General features: G+C 46.9%; 3 protein-coding genes across 10 annotated transcripts in view; 2 read left to right on the top strand and 1 right to left on the bottom strand.

Moving 5' to 3' along the window:
• FGD5 (FYVE, RhoGEF and PH domain containing 5) overlaps positions 1-1,324 on the top strand; it is a 129,393-nt gene extending 128,069 nt beyond the window's left edge. The window contains exon 21 of the mRNA XM_005669809.4: positions 138-1,324. Within this exon, the coding sequence (XP_005669866.3) occupies positions 138-174 (37 nt within the window). The 3' untranslated portion in view covers positions 175-1,324. The remainder of the gene's footprint in view (positions 1-137) is intronic.
• Positions 607-19,481, bottom strand: LOC106505680 (uncharacterized). Of its 3 annotated transcripts, XR_014823859.1 has the most exons (3): positions 19,062-19,182; positions 3,984-4,201; positions 607-1,490 (listed from the first exon to the last, which is right to left on the bottom strand). XR_014823859.1 is itself a non-coding variant. In XM_084989533.1 (2 exons), the coding sequence occupies exons 1-2, from the start codon at positions 19,300-19,302 to the stop codon at positions 5,533-5,535; spliced, it is 639 nt and encodes a 212-aa protein (XP_084845659.1). In that variant the 5' UTR covers positions 19,303-19,481; the 3' UTR covers positions 5,402-5,532. The 3 variants fall into 3 exon arrangements, 1 of the variants encoding a protein (XP_084845659.1); XM_084989533.1 differs by lacking the exons at positions 607-1,490; positions 3,984-4,201 and adding an exon at positions 5,402-5,656 and having other exon boundaries at positions 18,788-19,481; XR_014823860.1 differs by lacking the exons at positions 607-1,490; positions 3,984-4,201 and adding an exon at positions 5,520-5,656.
• NR2C2 (nuclear receptor subfamily 2 group C member 2) overlaps positions 18,632-19,548 on the top strand; it is a 112,877-nt gene continuing 111,960 nt past the window's right edge. For all 6 annotated transcript variants that reach the window (XR_014823858.1, XR_014823857.1, XM_084989531.1 and 3 more), the window contains exon 1: positions 18,632-18,954. The gene's annotated coding sequence lies outside the window, so the exon portion shown is untranslated. The remainder of the gene's footprint in view (positions 18,955-19,548) is intronic.

Raw genomic sequence — 19,548 nt, 5'->3', positions numbered from 1 at the left:
AAGTTCTGGAGGGACAAATAGTAAAAGGCCAGTGTCACTGACTTCAGGCAGGTAGTAGTGTGAGCTGGTGACAGTTTCCATGACCAGAATTCCAGGCAGGCCTCGACACCAAGTGTCCCCTCTCTCCTGTGTTGCAGGTGGATTGAGGCCATGGAAGATGCCAGTGTGTTATAGCAGTTACCAACCATGTGGACTCAAAGTACACTCTTAGGTTGATATGTGGACCCTTCCAGAAGCCAGTCCGTGTCTCCGCTCGACCAGACACACATCTGGATTCAGCACGGGGCCTGCCGTTTTTTGCTGTAACCCCGTTGCTTAACACCTTCACAGGTGGAACCTTTTAGGGATATTTATGGACCTTTTCTGTCTTTGTGTTTCCATCCCCCACCCCCACCCCTGGCATAAACTATTTCCTTTTCCAGTAGCCAGTTGAAATTTAGTAACGTGAAGACATGGAAACCAATAGAAGAGTACATTTTAGAAAAGCAGGCTTTTTAGTGGAAACGAGTTTTTATGGTTTTTACTCCTGGTAAACGTGATCACCTTTCATATTGCTGACGCCAGTGCCTCAGGTGAAATGAGAAACAACCGGTAACTAACAGCAACTCTCATCAAAAGCACTTTATTGTTTTACTGAGCAAGAACCTCCAGTTTTATGTTTGCCAAGTGATTTACTGAGGTCAACAGTAGAGGGCGTCCTGTGGACTAATTGCCACCAGTGCTCAAGAGGGGCGTCCATCCAGATGGTTTGTGCAAACCCTGCTGTGGCTCCAGCAAGCACCATGGGGACCATCCTCCTTCTGGCTGCGCAGGAGCAGAAGGGAGGACTCGGTCCTACCGATGGCTCGGCCTGTGGGCCACACGACTGCCTAAAGGAGGGGCTCCCCCTCCCCACAGCGGCCCCAGCACCACACCTGTGCTGACAGATCTGGCCTCCACCCTGGAGGTCACTGCACACCCTCCGAAGAGACAGGGTCTGCTTTAATTTATTGTGTGCCTTCCTGAGTTCACCCCAAGGTTATGCTTATGAGGATTGTCCTTGCTTTCAACACAGTGATCCTTCTGCTGTATTACTGAAGCCTTGAAAGAGATAAAAAGAGAGAGAACAAGACAGAATCAGAAGGTGAATCTGTGGTCATGGCCAGTGGCTCTGAACACAGGAAGGGAGCACAGAAGCAGTGGCTGAAGATTCTTTCTGGGCTCCTGGGGCTCAGTCACCTTCCGCTGAGGACTGCTGCTCACGATGCCAGACGTGTTTTTACATGAAGCGGAGTGGTAGGGGGATTCCTTGTTACTCTTGTCAAAATAAAAAACAATCATAGCATTTTCTGATGTCCTGTCCCCATCTTTCTGCTGCCCTCTTCCCTAAAAAAGGCATTTGCTGGAGTTTCCTTGTGGCGCAGCAGGTTAAGGATATGGCATTGTCAGCGCAGCAGCTTGGATTGCTGCTGTTGCACAGGTTCAATCCCTGGCCCAGGAATTTACACATGCTGTGGAAGAGGCAAAAAAAAAAAAAAAAAAAAAAGGCAGTTGCTAACAAACCTTTTGTAAAGAGCATAATCTATAGGATTCATTTACCTTGGATATTCTCAGGGGAATTTTTTTTTTCTAGTTTGCTATCTTTCTTTGAAAATGTGTAATTAAACATTTAACTAATGATTCAAACTAAGTGACTAGACAGATCATCTTGTTAATTTGTGAGGACTTGGGAGTTCCCATCGTGGCTTAGTAGAAGTGAATCTGACTATCATCTATGAGGACGCAGGTTCGATCCCTGGCCTCACTCAGTGGGTTAAGGATCTGGCATTGGCGTGAGCTGTGGTGTAGGTCAAAGACACAGCTCAGATCCCACATTGCTGTGGCTGTGGTGTAGGCTGGCAGCAGCTTCGATTTGACCCATAACTTGGGAACCTCCATATGCTTCGGGTACAGCCCTAAAAAGACAAAAAAAAACCTTTTTTTTTGAGGACTTAATGCCATTGGAGTTGTTTTCATCATCAGACGTATTGAAATGGACTTTCTGGATCCTTTGAGTCTATAAAAAGCTTGACGGGACTTCAGGCCCAAGCAGCAGGAGTTCCCCCTAGCTGCTTCCTTTGTCAGTTTGTGAGCTCCAGATAGTTATGTGTCTGGAAGTCACTTGAAGGCCTCTTTTCCTCTATAACATCCTATTTCCGATACTCTGTAAAGAGGAGGTAATAGGGCTTTTATTTTTCAGTGAATGGTTACCCTAATAAAAGTACCTGAGCTATAGATACTGGGTGAGTTTTATAAGAGAAAGTAGCCACTAAGATCATGTATAACTGGGCAGAACCTGCCGGGTTATCTGGGCCTTGTTTTCACCTGTCCTTCCCATGTTCTTTGTGGACTCATTTCAGAGATTTCCACTGGCTGACTCAGCTCATCGTTCCTCCCTGCTGTTCTCTTGGTCTGCCCCATCTTACCTGTTCATGTCACCTGTCTGTCCATTGAGGGTTGGGGAGCTTAGATGAAGCCACCCACCTGACCCAAGGGCGCTCCTTCCCACTGGGCCCAGAGGCTGGACAAGGGACCAGCTTTGCTGCCATGGCAGCGCTGCCCAAGGCCCCACAAAACCTGCTCTGCCCCCTGCTCCCCGGGCACAGGGCAGCCCCTCCACTGCCCATCTCCTGTGGAGGCCATGTTTCTAGGAAGGAAAGTGTGCAGTGGCCCCGGTGCATTCCATTATCATATGGAGACCATCCCAGCTTCCCAAAGAGTTCAGGGAACATAGTGCAGAAAGAACCCTGGCTGTTATCCCAACACAAAGCACCGGGAGCGTGGGGGTGTCCAGGGATACAACTGAGTCCTGGGTCCTAATACTAACTTCTATGTATCAGAAATATGCCCTGCCGCCTTCTGCTCAGGCTGACAGACTGCAGGACACTCATTCTCCCTTGGACACAGCCTGGGCAGCTTTGGCCTTGGGAGGCTGACACCCAGGTGGTGTTCGGGCATTGCCACCGCCAGTGCGGAGGACCCTGATGGCCCAGCTGCAGCCATGGAAGCAGGTCAGAGTCCCTTCTTTGTCAAGTCCAGCCTCTCATTTGATTGATGGTGTAAACGGCCCCACTGAACACTGAGGCCCTAAGTGGCGATGGAGGCCACCCGGGCTGGGAGTGATAGGAGCAAGCTGGTGTCGAGTTGCTTTCTGCTTTGGGGCAAAGTCAGCAACATGGTGGAATATTCTTCCATTAATGGATTCAGCCTGTGATGTGCGGCTTCTCTGACCAGGGAAGCTTCTGTGCTTCCATGTATTAATGGTCAGTTGAGAGGACAAATGTGTCCACACTCCATTGTCTGTTTTCATCAGTGAGTAAAAGGAAATCAGCCTCACTCAGGTTTAGACAAGTAGAAAATCACCTTAACAAGGAGGTGGAAAGCAGGGCAGGTTCAGGGTTAGACAGTATCCCCCAAGCTCCAAGCTCTTTGGGTTTCTCTGACCTGCATCCAACATCAGCTGGATTCCAGGGTTGGTTCGTAAGAGGTTGACGGGTGATGGTCCCCCAGGGGTGGGGGCTACTGGCTGGCCTGTTCACAGCCCCCAAGGAGGGAGAGCTGGCTTCTTGTAGCTTTTTCTTAGAAGCACCCAGTAGGCCGTCCAGACGGCTCCAGGACCTCATTTACTGAGCTGGTCCCTGTAAAGGGCTGACTGGCACAGACCAGTCAGCTGAGGGTTGGGGTGGGATGGCCGCTGTGGAATCACCCACAGTGTCCACTCTCTGGACCACGTCTTCTAGAAAGAAGACTGGTTTAGATTTATGTAGTGCAAGGGCTATACCTTGCTGTGGATTTGGAGGATGTTCTATGGATAGAAGAACTTACATGGCTTTTATTCGGGCATCTGTCATATATGTTTGCTAAAGATTACTGTGAGTGGCTTTGGGGAGGCTGGTTTGATGGTATTGAAATTTTAAGGCCCTAACCCAACACAATTGTTAAATCAGCAGCCAAATAGCACTGACCTCTCACGGGCTCCTAGAAGACCTTTGTGTTAGCAGCAAACAATAGCAAGCATCTCGGCACTAAGGGCTCTAAGCACCTTAACCCGGATCCTTGGTTTAATTCTCCCAAGGACCTGTTGAGGTAAGTTCTTCTTCTTCTTCCTCTTCCTCTTCCTCTTCTTCCTTCTTCCTTCTTCCTTCTTTCTTTTTTCTTCTTCCACATTTTGCAGATGAGGAAACTGGGGGATAGAAATGTTAGGTCACTTGCCTGGGGTTACATACTCACAATTGGCAAACCTAAGCCCATAACGCCTCCAGCTGTGGTGCCTCCCTTGAATGTGTGTGAGCAATTTTCTGACATTTGCCATGTGAATTACCTCCTAAAATTGACAGAAATCTCTGACTGCAGAGAACCAATTAGTAGGACCTTTTCCTCCAAACTCATAAAAACACAGTGTTAGGTCAGCCTAAAATTTACATTTCTTTAAGCAGAATCTTTAGAAGTTATCATGTAACATAACAATCCCTGCATATAAGCCAATGTTATTCCAATATAGGAATTGCCACAATGAATACAGTTCTTTTTTTCTGGAATCACATGCATAAATTTACCTTACCTGAAGATGAGAATCTGGATGTTTAAAACCCAAAGTACACAAGCTTTAAAAAAAATTTAACATTGGGAGTGCCCACTGTGGCTCAGCAGGTTAAGAACCCAACTGGTAACTGTGAGGATGCAGGTTCAAGCCCTGGCCTTGCTCAGTGGGTTAAGGATCTGGCATTGCTGCAAGCTGCAGTGTAGATCGCAGATGTGGCGTTGCCGTGCCTGTGGCCTAAACTTGCTGCTGTAGCTCCAATTCAACCCCTAGTCTGGAAACTTCAATATGCCACTGGTGTGGTGCTAAAAAGAAAAAAGTAAAATTTAATGTTCCTAGTTTATTCAGTAATTGACATGTTAGGATGAACATTCAAATATGAAGGATTTTTAAAGTAAGTGACTTTGGGGATTCAGCACATTCTTCTCATATAATGGAATTGATTAGAATTTCTAAGATGGATTTGTAAATAATAACCTTAAAGTTGGTGGATTACTTGCTATGCTCCAACCCTTTAAGAATTTACATCATGTGGTGAAAAGACAAGCTCCAAGGTTATGGTCAACACTTGTTCTTTAAGGGTTGGCAGGAAGTCTTATTTTGTGAGGGTAGCCATCATTCCCTTGCCACCCAGGTTCCCTCTGTGTCCTAGGGGTAGGGTGGAAGTCATATCCCCAAAGGAGGGGGCTCTTTCCAGAGGGGGAACTAGCCCTGGGGCCAGCTGCATAGGTTCAGACCCGTCCATGGCCTGAGACTGCCACCCCAAAGTCAAGCTCAGTTCTCCACCCCCCCACACACACACCCCACCCCCGCATGCATGGTTATCAGTCCCCCCCTCCCCAGCTCCTGTCGCCCCATCTATCCTCTGCAGTTCCCCTCTTGAGGTCTGGGTGGAGCCCAAGCAGCCACAAATACTTGAGGAGACTCTGGACAGGCAGGTAGCGGACCTGGAGTTTGCAAAGTCTGAGAAGGTTTTAAGAGTAAAATCTTAGCCCATGGGCAGCGACCTCAGCTTGTGGCCAATTTACAGGGTCTCTCTGCAGTGTATAGTCAAATCCTGAGATGAAGAAAGTGAAATTCCATGTGCTGCAAGTGTGGCTGTAAAAAGAAAAAAAAAAAAAAAAAAAAGGCAAAAGGAATGAAGGAAGGAAGAGAAGAAGGAAGGAGAAAGAAAGAACCATAAACAAGTTTATTTTTGTTTGTTTGTTTGTCTTTGTAGGGCCATATGTGAAGCATGTGGAAGTTCCCAGGCTAGGAGTCAAACTAGAGCTGTAGCTGCTGGCCTACACCACAGCCACAGCAACACTAGATCCGAGCTGTTTTATGCCAGAAGCCCCTAATGCACATTTTCAACAGTGAGTATTCCTCTAGTTTCTAGAACAATTCCTCCGTTGAGTGCCACCTGTCCTGACCTCAAGTTCTCCTCAAAGTTAGGCTCTCACCTTTGGGCTGCAGTTCACATTCTCTCCAAAGGTGGACTCAGGGCTGTTCCCCAGCAGCTGTACCAGAAGTGTGTCTTGCAGAAAATGTGGGCAGTGAGCCACCTGCTCTGTAAAACTGCTCTTAAGTGACAGATGTGAGCAGGAGGACAGGATTTAAAAGAATTGCTGCCTTGTGTAAAGCTGTGGCCCTGCCAACCCAGCAGCCCAGGTCTGACAAGCCTTGATGCCACCTCTAGACTCAATACACATGCAGTGGGGACGCATCCAGGAGAAATCACCTCTGATGGCTCCACTAGCTGGCTGGGCCCCAAGCCTGAGATTTGACTATTCCAATGTGTATAATTATGGAAGTTATTATAGGCACAAAATTAGCTCTTTAAAAGATACAGCTATAATACCACTCAGTGACTCTGAATCTGATTTTATGGGTCGAGGTGAGAAATGATCGGCCATTGGTTTTCGCTATAACGATTTGACTAATTTCTCTTAAATCTCAACCTCTCACCTACTCAGCAAAGATCTATTCTTACCAACATAATGACATCACTGCCTCAGCCTCTGAGTCCATCCTTCAATACCTAGGCTCAGAAACAGAACCTCTCCTGAGAAACAGAGATGAAGAAAAGGACCTTCTAAGTCACATTTTTTTAAAAAGTTTCCCTTTTTCCAGATGTGTTCCTTGACACTCTTAACCTTTCTTTGTGAAAATTTTATAGCCTTTTCTCTCTTGAGTCAGGAAAACTATGGGGATAAAACCTCTAATCAAGGGTGCAACAGGAATTCCCATTGTGGCTCAGCAGTAATGAACCCAACTAGTATCCATGAGAACGTGAGTTTGATCCCTGGCCCTGCTCAGTGGGTTAAGGATCCAGCATTGTCATGAGCTGCAGTGTAGGTCACAGATGCGGCTCAGATCCCAAGTTGCTGTGGCTGTGGTGTAGGCTGGCAGCTCCAATTTGATCCCTACCAGGCCAAGGGTTCAGCCCTAAAAAAAAAGGTGGGGAGGGGATTCAACAACATAATGTTTTTCAACAGTTCTTTGGGGGAAAAAAATCACCACAGATAAAACATTTTCTAAATAGCATGTTTTAAATATTACACATTCCAAATTTCAAACATGGTTTAAGGTGTTTAATTCAGTGCTTCAGTCAAGAGTTTTGGGCTTGGAGGTCCAGCAGCTTCTGTATGTTTCCTTCCACTCTCACTGCCCTGGGAAGTGGCATTGTCTCCACTGACCTCCAAACAGACTCCGGAGGTGGGTCCAAAGTCTACAGTCACTTAATAGCACATCTGGGCTGTGGTGAGACATCAGGGTGTGCTCTGCTCTGCCACCACCACCACCCTCCTCAACTGAAAGATCATAACTTTTCAGTTATCCTGGAAACTGACTCTGCAGATTGAAACTCTGTTACACAGTTGACTGGTAAACACTGACTTTCCAAACAGAAATGCTGATTTACCTAAGTTATCCCGAAACATCTATGAGCAAAGCAAATTTCACTTTGACACATGGAACCTCAAGAAACACATATTTCTTTCTAGGATTCATTAGCTGGAAAGGATGGTTAACATGATCCAGTTGTGTTTCTCCATGCTAGAAATTTTCCTCTGTTGGAACAGGAAGAGGGAGGGTGAGTGACTGACAGTGGGTGTGAGCCCGTGGGAATGCCAGGGGTCCGGGACACTGAAGCCTGGGTGCCATGTGAATAAGGACACTGGGCGTGCCACAGAACTGAGCCTGGGAGCCTGGGACACACACACACACACACGATTCAACTTCTAAATGGGGGCTCCTGTTTCCGGCCTACCAAGTTCCCTCTCCTTGACAGATGAAAATGTATCCTCAGTGGAAGGAATCAAAATTCTTGCTGAGTTCAGCAGTGTTGTTACTGGATTACTACCACAGAATGGCACTGTCCTCTGAAGGTGGCTGCAAAGACCTGGGAAGGTTTTTCAGTGGCCCTGGCTGAGGCGTTCGGATTTTATCTCCTTAGTCAAAGGTACCAAACTGGTTCTGAAGCCTGGAACCATGTGTAAGAGGTGCTGATTGGCCTGCAGATTTTATTTATTCATTTTTGCTTTTTAGGGCTGCACCCACAGCATGTGGAAGTTCCCAGGCTAGGGGTCTAGTTGGAGCTGCAACACGGGATCTGAGCCACGTCTGCAACTTACACCACAGCTCACGGCAGTGCAGATCCTTAACCCACTGAGCGAGGCCAGGGGTCAAACTGGCTTCCGCATAGATACTGTTTGGGTTCTTAATCCGCTGAGCCACAACAGGAAATCCTGCCTGCATAGTTTAAAAACCATTTGCAGAGGTCCCATCGTGGCTCAGTGGTTAACGAACCCTACTAGTATCCATGAGGACGTGGGTCCATCCCTTGCTCAGTGGGTTAAGGATCCAGTGCTGCTGTGAGCTGTAGTGTAGGTTGCAGATGCGTCTCAGATCTGGCATTCCTGTGGCTCCGATTGGACCCCTAGCCTGGGAACCTCCATTTGCCACGGGTGTGGCCCTAAAAAGACAAAAACAAAACAAAACAAAACCCATTTGCAAATTGCCAACATTTTAAAGCTACAAGAGTTGACATTTACAGATCTGGATTCCTGGCTTCTCTTGAAAAATCTGAGCTTTGTCATCTCTGGGCCACATTCCGGGTGCTGATGAGGGGCAACCGCTTTAAGTTGGTAGTGAGCTCTCCAGGTGTCACTACCACCTTTTAACATACTAATTGTGTTTATGTTAGTTTACTAACCTCCTTTAGATTATCTGTCAGACTCCTACCTACCCCTCATCCCTACCTCAGGCATCTGAGTTTTCACTGCAGCCCTAAGAAATGCAGAACCATCAAAGAAAGCTAGGAGTGTCTCTGTTTCAGAATACTCAGGCAGTGGCAGGAAGGGAAGGAGAATGGAGAGGTGAATGAATGGATGGATGGAGGTGGGGGGCAGCTAGTTAGACTGGTTAGGAGGACTAGAAAACCATGGCAGTGAGACAGAGATAAGACCAAAACTAGGGACCAGTGGAGGAGGGCTAAAGTGAAGATAGAAGGGGAATTGGTGTTGTGTAGACCCTCAGACCTGACCCTATACCCAGAGGCCCCTGCAGACCAGAAGGCTCAGGCAGCGTCCCATCTTTCCTCAAGGCAAGGGTCAGATCCAAAGCAAAGCACAGAAGGCAAAGGCTTTTCCAAGGAACCTCTGGGTTAGAGGTCATTTCCTGGCTTGTGGTGAACAGGAAATTATTTCTTCTTTAGGAAACTGAAGGAATGCTACTATTTAACTTTTGGACTTTGTGAGGGCAATGCTGGCAGTCCAAGTGGGTTAGCTCTTGAAGTGGTACTGATGCCTTAGGATTAAGAGTTCCCAATTAGGTGACATTTTATTTTTCATTTTACTTTGTTGTTTTTGGCTACACCCGAAGCATACACAAGTTTTTGGGCCAGGGATCGAACCCGGGCCACAGCAGGGACCTGAGCCACAGCAGTGACACCAGATCCTTAACCTGCTGAGCCACCAGGGAATTCCTTACATGACATTTTATTTTTGCTTTATTTTATTTTATTTTTTTTTTATTTTTATTTTGCTTTTTATAGGGCCACACTCAAGGTACATGGAAGTTTCCAGGCTAGGGGTAGAATCTAAGCTATAGCTGCCAGCCTACACCACAGCCACAGCCAGCTCAGTGAGGGATCCAAGTCCCATCTGCAACCTGCACCACAGCTCACGGCAACACCAGATCCTTAACCCACTGAGAGAGGCCAGGGATTGAACCTGCATCCTCATGGATCCTTCATTTCTGCTGAGCCATGATGGGAACTCCCCCTAGGTGACATTTTAGAAGACATCCTTCTGAGTGTATTCTTTTTTTTTTTTTTTTTTTTTTTTTGAGTGTATTTCTAAAACAGAGGACTAAGGGCAGGTGTACTTTTCTGAGAACATAATCTTATTTTCATCATGTTTCCAAGATCCTTAAGCCAACAACTTTTTAAGGCATGGAAAGCCCCAGGTCAGAAACCAAATGGTCATGACCCTCAGGAAAAGCCATTCTGGAGGGGTTGGGGATCCACTCTGCAGTGTTCTTGTGTTCCTCTGTACCACCAATCCACTGCAGGGTTTCTTTTCTTTTCCTGGAAAGAACACAAATCTCTGATAAAGAAATTGAGACCTCACCAAGCAGCCGTCTACTGTGACAGAGCTTAACAGGTAGGTAGAAGAGGGTTTTCTTCTTTTCAAAGTTCCCAGAGACAAAAGAGAAGAAATAAGCAGAAATAACTATTAATAGGAGTTCCCTTGTAGTACAGTGGGTTAAGGATCTGGCATTGTCACTCCAGTGGATTGGGTCGATGCTGTATTATATGATCCCTGCCCCAAGAATTTGCACGTGCCATGGGTGAGGCCAAAAAAAAAAAGAAGAAGAAGAAGAAATAACTATTAAAATATATTGGGGTTGAAACAGAGCTGTAGCCACTGGCCCACACCACAGGTCACAGCAACACCAGATCCTTAACCCACTGAGTAAGGCCAGGGATTGAACCTGTATCGTCATGGATACCAGTCATATTTGTTTCTGCTGAGCCATGACGGGAACTCCGAAATAACTATTAATAAATGTTCCACCACTTGCTAGTCATGTGACTTTGGAGAAGTTATGCTCCCTCTTAAGGCCTCTGAATCGTCTCTTGTTAAAAAAAAAAAAAAGGATAATACCATGTACTTCACAAAATTATTATGAAGATTAAACAGGATAATGTGTGTTAGGAATGTGCAATCTGGTATTCAGATTCCAAATTCCTTTTTTTTTTTTTTTTTTTTGGTCTTTTTTTTGCTATTTTGGGCTGCTCCCTCGGCATATGGAGGTTCCCAAGCTAGGGGTCGAATCGGAGCTGTAGCCACCGGCCTACGCCAGAGCCACAGCAACTCGGGATCCGAGCCGCGTCTGCAACCTACACCACACCAAATTCTTTAAAAAAGGCTAATAATAATTATAGGAGATTTTAAAATTTTATAAACATGTCATAATTATATAAATGACAAACAGAAGTTTCACAAAATGATTACTATATATAATAATAAAGCATAAACTATTATAGAAGAATTGCTACAAGAATATACATAAGTACTTTTGAAGGTAATTATTAAGTCTTCCCAGTCTAGGTAATCTTCAGGCATGGTCAAGGAGTTTTTTGTTGTTTTTTTTTTAATTCTTTTAAAAGTTTAAACAATTTTTTTTTTGCCACACATTTTTGGAACTAGACAAGTGATCTGGGCCTGTCGCATACATCAGAATGACCTGTGATGTTCAGTAAAAGTGCTGATGCCAGGATACCCAAAGCTTACAGTTTTAGATCCAATGGGGGCTTGGAATTTCAATCATGAACACATTATTTTTATTTTTTGGCCTTGCCTGTGGCATGTGGAAACTCCCAGGCCAGGGATCAAACCTGTGCCGTAGCAGCAACCCAAGCCACTGTATTGACATCACCAGATTTTTAACCCGCTACGCCACAGGAAAACTCCAAGAACACTTTAAAGGCTAATAAAACAATGTTAAAAGCACTGTTAATGTGGAGTTCCCACTGTGGCACAATGGGATCGATGACATATTGAGAGCACTGGAACTTAAGTTTGATCCCCAGCCCAGCACAGTTGGTTAAGGAACGGGGGTTGCCACAGCTATGGCTTAGGTCGCAACTGTGGCTGGCACCTGATCCCTGGCTAGGAACTCCATATGCCCTGGGCAGCCAAAAAATGGAAGGGGAAAAAAAAAAAAGCTCTGCTAATGCAATGTGGATACTTTGTATTAACAGTCAAAAAAAGAAAGTATAACTAGTATTAACACAGCATGTGTATTTTTTCGTGATTATAAAATCCACCAAGTGTTACAAAACCACTTATAGTTCTCAATAAAATACTTCCATTGAAAACACAAAGGAGCAAAAGATGGCACTGTGGCAGTGCTGATCTCAGCTGTTACCTGCTGATATTGTTGGCAATCCGTGTAAATGTACATGTGCTTCTGTTTTCAGGGGAAGGAAAATGCTCAAGCCCATTAAGATTATGAACACTTGCTATTACTTTTACTATTAAATCACTAACCTCTAACTGGAAATTTACTGAATACTGTTACAAACAGGAAACTGACAGAGTATGGTTTACAACATAAACCTTAAGGTCAAAAGGACTAGGGAGTTCCCATTGGCTCAGCAATAACAAACCCAACTAGTATCCATGAGGATGTGGGTTCGATCCCTGGCCTAGCTCAGTGGGTTAAGGATCTAGCATTGCTGTGAGCTGTGGTGTAGATAAAGAGGAGGCTCTGATCGTGTGTGGCTGTGGCATAGCCTGGGAATTTCTGTATGCCTCACGTGAGGCTCTAAAAAGACCAAAAAAAAAAAAAAAAAGACTAGACCATGGCGATGGCTTTACTTTCTGCACCCTCTAGCACTGGGAAAGTTATTCAATCTATTTGGGCCTCAGTTCCTGCACCTCTGTAAAATGATGAAATAATGGTGCCTTGTTCACAGAACTGCTGAGTATTTAACGGAGAAAATTAAGAAAACTAAAAGCCATCATGGAAACATTAATGTTTAGTATTCATTTCAAAATATAGTACAACTGTGTTGGCAAAAAAAAATCCTCAAAACTCATTGATACGTGTATTTTAAAGTTATATCTCAAGTATCATACAACATTAAAAACTTAATTTTTGAAAAAGAGGACACAATTACAATGCACTCCATGTTTATTTATAAGGATTTACCATCAAAATACTGTGTTCCCTTAGGCACATCACTTGACTTTTTTGGTTCTTACCTGTCTCTTCTGGCAGAAAAAGCTTTGACTGTATTATCTCTGGAGATGCCTTCCAGCTTCAGGATCTGTGGTTTACCATGACATTATAAATTTAACTCTTTTTCCCACTTCCTTGCAAGGAAGTAAAATGGATTTATTTAAAGTATTTCCATCAAATAGAAATAATAAGGAAAAAAAGAAGTGGAACTCCCATGGTGGCTCAGCAAGTTAAGTAGCCTGACATGCAGTCTGTGAGGATGTGGCTTCGATCCCTGGCTTCACTCAGTGGGTTAAGGGTCTGGTGTTGCCTTGAACTGTGGAGTAGTTCGAAGATGCAGCTTGGACCCTGCATTGCTATGCCCATGGTGTAGACCGGCAGCTGCAGCTCTGATTTGACCCCTATCCCAGGAGCTTCCATATGCTGCAGGTGCAACCCTAAAAAAGACAAATATTGCCATAGGAAGAACAAATCGGACTCCATATTATATCTGTTCTTTCTTACTTTTGGGGGGGGCCTCACCTGCAGCATATAAATTCTGGGTCAAGGATCAAATCCAAGTCGCAGCTGTGACCCTATGCCACAGCTGCGGCACTGGTGGATCCTTAACCCTCTTTTCTGGGCCAGGGATTGAGCCCACACCTCAGCAGCTACCCAAGACCCAGCAGAGACAACACTGGGTCCTTAACCCAGTACAATGCAGCAGGAACTTCAGTTTCTTTTTGTTTTAATCTTTGTGCTTTTTTTTTTTTTTTTTTTTTGGCCATGCCCTTGACCCATGGAAGTTCCTAGGCCAGCAACTGAAACTGCGCCACAGCAGTGCCTCAAACCACTGCAGTGTCTATGCTGGATCCTTAACCCTCTGCTCCACAGGAGAACTCCTAACCTTTGTTCTTTGCTATGTGAGCATGGTCATGCTGACTGTGCACCTTTTGTAAAAGAATGTTGCCTATAGCCCAAAACCTACAGGATAGCCTAGTTCCAAGTTGCTGACCTTTAAGAGTCCATTCATATAGAGATAAAAAGATGCAGAACAGAGAATAACATTTGTTTTGTTGGAGGCTTACAGGAACATCATGACCTGACCTATGTGAGAGCTGCTTGACCAAAGAAGTCAACCAGCATCAAGAAGTTTGCCACCAACCAACCATACCCCTCCCTGACTTTGACTTTAAAATGTCTTGGCTAAAAGCCTTTGGGGAGTTTGGGGTTTTTTCTTGGGCATGAGCCACCCATCTCCTTGCATGGCACTGCAATAAACTTTTCTCTGCTCCAAACTCTGATGTTCCAGTTTTATTTGGTCTCACTGTGGGTCAGATACATGGACTTGCTTCTGGTAACAATTCTGGTGAGCCGGCCAGGAGTCTGTGGCTATATCAGGTTGACTTCAGCCAGAAGCAACTCCTTCCCTGAGTCCCAGGAGCTGCCAGAGTTCACTTCGCTCCAGGGATCTCAAACGGACTGTCCCGGACTGGCACCAGCTGCCCCAACGCATGAGGCTATTTGGAGCTAAGAAACATCCTGAGTTGAGGTCCCCATTTGGTAAGTTGCTCTAACTGGCACAGGCTAGGAATTTTCTTCACTTCATTTGGGCTGCTGCCCTTGTGGGAAGTGAGCCATTCCAGGTCTGTTCTCTTTTGAGAGCTGGGCCAGTCTCTTTGGAGGCCTCTGGGAATAGAAGTAGAATTTTAGACTGTATCTCTTCTGATTGTCTGTGCAATTGTAGCTTGTGTTTTTGTGTTTATCGTTTTGGGGTAAGCCAGCTTGTGACTTTGTTTGTGGGATGTTTGTTGTTTGTGTGTGTGTCAGTACTTAACAATGGCTAGTAGAGACATCTTTGGTGAGTAACTGGGCTTGTTGTGACGACACCAGGGTATCCTTCACTATTGCTTTGGGCTTCACCTATGGAAGTGTTGGTTGTGATTTTCCCTTTTGAACTAGCTTTGGTCATTCAATCAGCTTCATCTCTAATGGGGCATTGTGTGGGGTTCTCCCCTTTTGGACTGACAGGGTATTGGTTGGGAATCTCCCTTCTTGGTGCTAGGGAACTATGACTCTGAGAGACCGTGTTGCATTGCATTTATTTGCTTGATATTTGATAACACCGGCCTTAGTTAATTAAGTATGGATAATCAGAGCTGTTTCATTTTACAGTTCCCCTAAGGTGTATTTTTAGCAAAACTAGATTTTTAGCTAGTGCATCCATAAATTAAAGAACATATTTTTATTGCAACACTGTGTGACCTCAGTACTTCCTAAAATCTAAAAAACAATGGCCCCTAATGCTTCTGTTATTACATCAAAGTGGGCCTTTCACATTTGCTTTAGTTTTTATTTTGGGGGCTGTTCATGGTACCTAAGTCCAAATCCTGTTCTTTCTTCCTGGTTTTGCTGAAAGTGAGACATGTGAATGTGAGCAAATAATATATATATGTTTATATATATGTATTATTCAAAATCTGGAACTCCTAGATTTTGTTATTAAAAGTAGGCTGGTGCAGGAGTTCCTGTTGTGGCTCAGCAGTGATGAACCCGACTAGTATCCATGAAGATGAGGGTTCAATCCCTGGCCTCACTCAGTGGGTTAAGGATCTGGCATTGCCATAAGCTGTGGTGTAGGTTGCAGATGCAACTTGGGTCCCGTGTTGCTGTGGCTGTGGAATAGGTTGGCAGCTACAGCTCTGATTTGACCCCTAGTCTGGGAACTTCCATGTGCCTTGGGTGCAGTCTTAAAAAGACCAAAAAAAAAAAAGGATGGCTTATAAAGTGTTTCGCATTAACATAGCTCTGAGCTGGTTCACAACATCTGATCAATTTTCCTCCAATGTGACTATCTACTAACTAGGCAAATAAAAAGGATGCCTAGCACTGAGGGACATGTCTAGACCGGGGCAAGCATAAGTCACCCCACCATCAAGGGACATGTTTTGGTTAGTTGAAGGGTTTAGTCAAAAGGGGAATGAAGAGAGTTCCCGTCGTGGCTCAGTGGTTAACAAATCTGACTAGGAACCATGAGGTTGTGGGTTCAATCCCTGGCCTTGCTCAGTGGGTTAAGGATCTGGCATTGCCATGACCTGTGGTGTAGGCTGCAGACATGGCTCAGATCCCACGTTGCTGTGGTTCTAGTGTAGTCCGGTGGCTACAGCTCCGATTTGACCCCTGGTCTGGGGACCTCCATATGCGGCCGGAGCAGCCCAAGAAATGGCAAAAAGACAAAAAAAAAAAAAAAAAGGAACGATGGAAAAATATGCACATATTTGGAGGTATGGGGAAGTCATTCTGGCTTATATATGACTTAACTTGAACTTTACTGACTAGAGCAGCCTGTTTTATAGCCTTCTGGATGTGCACTGTACATATGCCTTGGCCACTGAGGAGGGGAATACATTTGAAAGTCAAAAGCTATAGTTGAGATATCTAAGGTAAAAATAGGTGGCCATTGTGGATGTGATTTCATACATATTCCTGTATTGCTAAGGACTTGACTTTTCTGAGCTGTGTCATACTCAGGATGTCACCAGCCTCTCTCAAAGCACTGTATGCTGACAGGTGGCAGCTGCAATCTTATAACCTCCAGGTCTCCTCTTGTAACTATTAAATTTTTAGGAAATAAAGCTGTTTTAGACCAGATGTTAGCAGAAAAAGGAGACAAGTGTAGTGGCTAATACTCTTGTTCTACGTACTACATCAGAAGTTAAAACCTACTTAGATAAAAAGAAACAACTGGCTACCTTGCTACAAGTCTCCCCCAAAATGCCACTTTCAGATTGGTTTTCAGGCTTATTCTCCTCAATTCCTCAGGAAATGATCTTTATTATACAAGACTCTGATCCAGGACTTGGAACTTGGGAATATTTCCAACTTGGTGTCAATTCCCCAAATCAAGGAAGGATTACACACATTTCAGCAGGAAGTAGCCAGAGCAGTCACTGCTTCATTACCTTGAAGATTTAGGAAAGGATGAAAATGGGGTTGGAGTTTGCAAACAAGTCCCCCTAAACCCAAGCTCCTTTGTCGAGTTTATGATTAAACTATCGAAAATATTATTCTTTTCTTTTTACGGCCTCACCTGCGGAATATGCAAGTTCCTAGCTAGAGGGTCAAATTGGAGCTGCAGCTGTAGGCCTATGCCACAGCCATAGCAACACCAGATCTGAGCTGCGTCTGTGACCTATGCTGAAGCTTGTGGCAACACTGGATCCTTAATTCACTGAGGCCAGGGATCGAACTTGCATCCTCAGGGACACTGTGTTGGGTTCTTAACCCAATGAGCCACAAGGGGAACTTTTTATTCCCTTTCTTGCCCAACACATGCTCTCCCCAAGATTGAGGGGTATCAAAGAAAAGTGGGTAATAGTAAGACAACAAAATTCTGACTCCATATTAGATCTGTTCCTTTATTACATCATCCATGGTTTCCTTCTTGAAGAGGGACGCCATGGTCAGAGATGGTGCCTGGGCTACCCTGCTTGGCCCAGTCTGGGCCTGCAACTGGAAGAGTACAGAAGGGAAAGGATAGGTTGGAAGGGTTCAGGATGGTGGAGTGGATGGGCAAAAGAAGAGGGTGGGGATCCACAAAGCCTGCCACAATGAGCTGCCCAGAGCTCAGGTGGCTTCAAACTAAGACACTTTTTGGAGAGCTGTTAGCACAAAGGAGCTGACACCAAGAAGTTTCCAATGACTAACCATGCCCCTCCCTCAACTTTCCTTTATAAAGGCTTTGCCAAAAAAAAGTTCAGGTTTTTGTTGTGTTTTGTTTTCTTATTAGGGCCTGAGGCACAAGAAAGTTCCAGGCTAGGGGTCAAATCGGAGTTGCAGCTGCCAGCCTACACCACAGCCACAGCAATGCTGAATCCTTAACCCATTAAGCGAGGCCAGGGATGAAACCCACATCCTCATGGATACTAGCTGGATTCTTAACCCAGTGGGCCACAACAGGAACTCCCAGAGTTCAGGGGTTTTTCTTGGGCCTGAGCCAACCTGTCTCCTTGCACGCCCTGCAATAAATCTTTCTCTGCTCCAAACTCTGACATTTTGGTATTGTTTGGCTTTAGTATGCACACAGATTTACATCCAGTATTGAGTATCTAATGAAAACCAGTAACTCAAGATGTATAGGATTAAGAGAAGCAATTATATTTATATTTAAGCAATTCCACAGAGTTTCTTGATACACTTAAGCATCATCGTTTACTAGTTCACATCTCCAAAAGGAGACACATGGAAGAAAGATTTGGATCATATGTTCAAGATTTGGGAGGCTTTTAACACTATCTGATACTCCCAGAAGCTGGTGTATCCTCGGACCTTTCAAACCCCAATTAAATACTCTCTGTACCGAGTAGGGCACAAAGAATTCAATATCCACCCAAGAAACCATACACTTCCGATCTACAGGCGCTCCGCTGTGTCACCGCTTCCTCAGTCCACAAACAGAGGCCTCGGCAGGGCGGACGCCGGGTGGAAGACCTTACGGTGAGAACACAGCCCCCACCTGGCCTCCAGCCGCCAGAGGAACCCGGGAGGGGCGGACTGGCCCCCGAATAACGGAGCCCTGCGGTCCCGGCTTTTTAAAACGACCAACCACCCCTTTACCCCAACGACCGCGGCCTCCACCCTCCATTCTGGCCCTGCGGCGGTGCAGGCGGCGGTACGGGCCGAGGCTCCGGCGAACAGCGCGGAGCCTGCGTCTTCCTCCGCCACCGCCGCCCGGCCGGACAGCCGTGGGGCCGGATGGAGCAGCGCGGCCGCCGCGTTCCGGTGCGCGCGCGCGCCTCAGCCAATCGCGTGCTCGCCCGCCCCCCGCGGCCGCGGCGAGGCCGGCGCTGGGAAGAGGAAGAAGAACATTCGCCCTCCTCCTACCAGCGCGCGGGCGGCGGCGGCGGCGGCACCGGGGTCACGAACTCTGACCTTTCGCTGACAAAAACAATAACAAACCCCCCCTTCCCCGCGACCCCGGCGGCGCCCCCGGGCCCGCCCCCGCCGCCCCGCTCCCACCTCGGCGTCTCGTCTCTCGCCCGCTGCCCCGCGAGCCCGCGGCCCCGGGCTCCCGCCATCCGCCGACGCCGGGAAGCCGGCCTCCCCGCGTCCTGCCCTCCGCGCCGGGGGCCGCCCGCCGCAGACACGGGACCTGCTCCGAGGCCGCTTTGGCGCCAAATCCTGAGGTAAAATTGAAAAAGGGCCGGGGCGGGCTCGGGCCGGCGGCGGAGGGGGCGGGCCTGGCGCGCGGACATGGAGGCGCCGCGGCGGCGCCTGAACCCGACCCTTTTACCTTTGCCACGGGGCGGTGGCGCCGGCCGCTTTGCATAGTGGGCCGGGCCGCTCCCCTCCCCTCCCCGCCCGCGGCCGGGCGAAGCGAGCGGGCTCCCCCTGACCGGTCGGGCCGGCGCGAGGGTGGGGGCGGAGGGGGCCGGCCGCGGCCCCGCCTCACAGTTGGCCCTCCGCCAGCGCCGCCATTTTGTTCTTGGCGGAGATGGCTCCGGCTGGGCCGCTCCCCTCCTCCTCCTTCGCATCCTCCTCCTCCCTGCAGTCCCTCCTTCCCTCGCTCCCCGGCTCCTCTCCCCTCCGCTTCCCGCCCGTCGTTGGCAGCCGCAGCGGCCCAACCGCCGTTTTGTTTTGTTTTGTTCTTGAAGGGGAGGGTGGAGGGAAGAGAGGAAGGCGGGAGTGGGGCGCGACCTTCTGAACGACGGCTGGGTGGGCCAACTGACGCCAAGACAGGCGGGCTGGTGCTTGCGGCTCCGCCCCCTGAGGCTCTGCTG

Source organism: Sus scrofa, chromosome 13 (assembly GCF_054392235.1).
Source record: "Sus scrofa isolate SSC_HxYL_T2T_F1_AM1 chromosome 13, Sscrofa_HxYL_maternal_Yorkshire_Landrace_v2.0, whole genome shotgun sequence".
Lineage (NCBI taxonomy): Eukaryota > Metazoa > Chordata > Mammalia > Artiodactyla > Suidae > Sus > Sus scrofa.
This window is presented reverse-complemented; position numbering and strand designations above follow the sequence as displayed.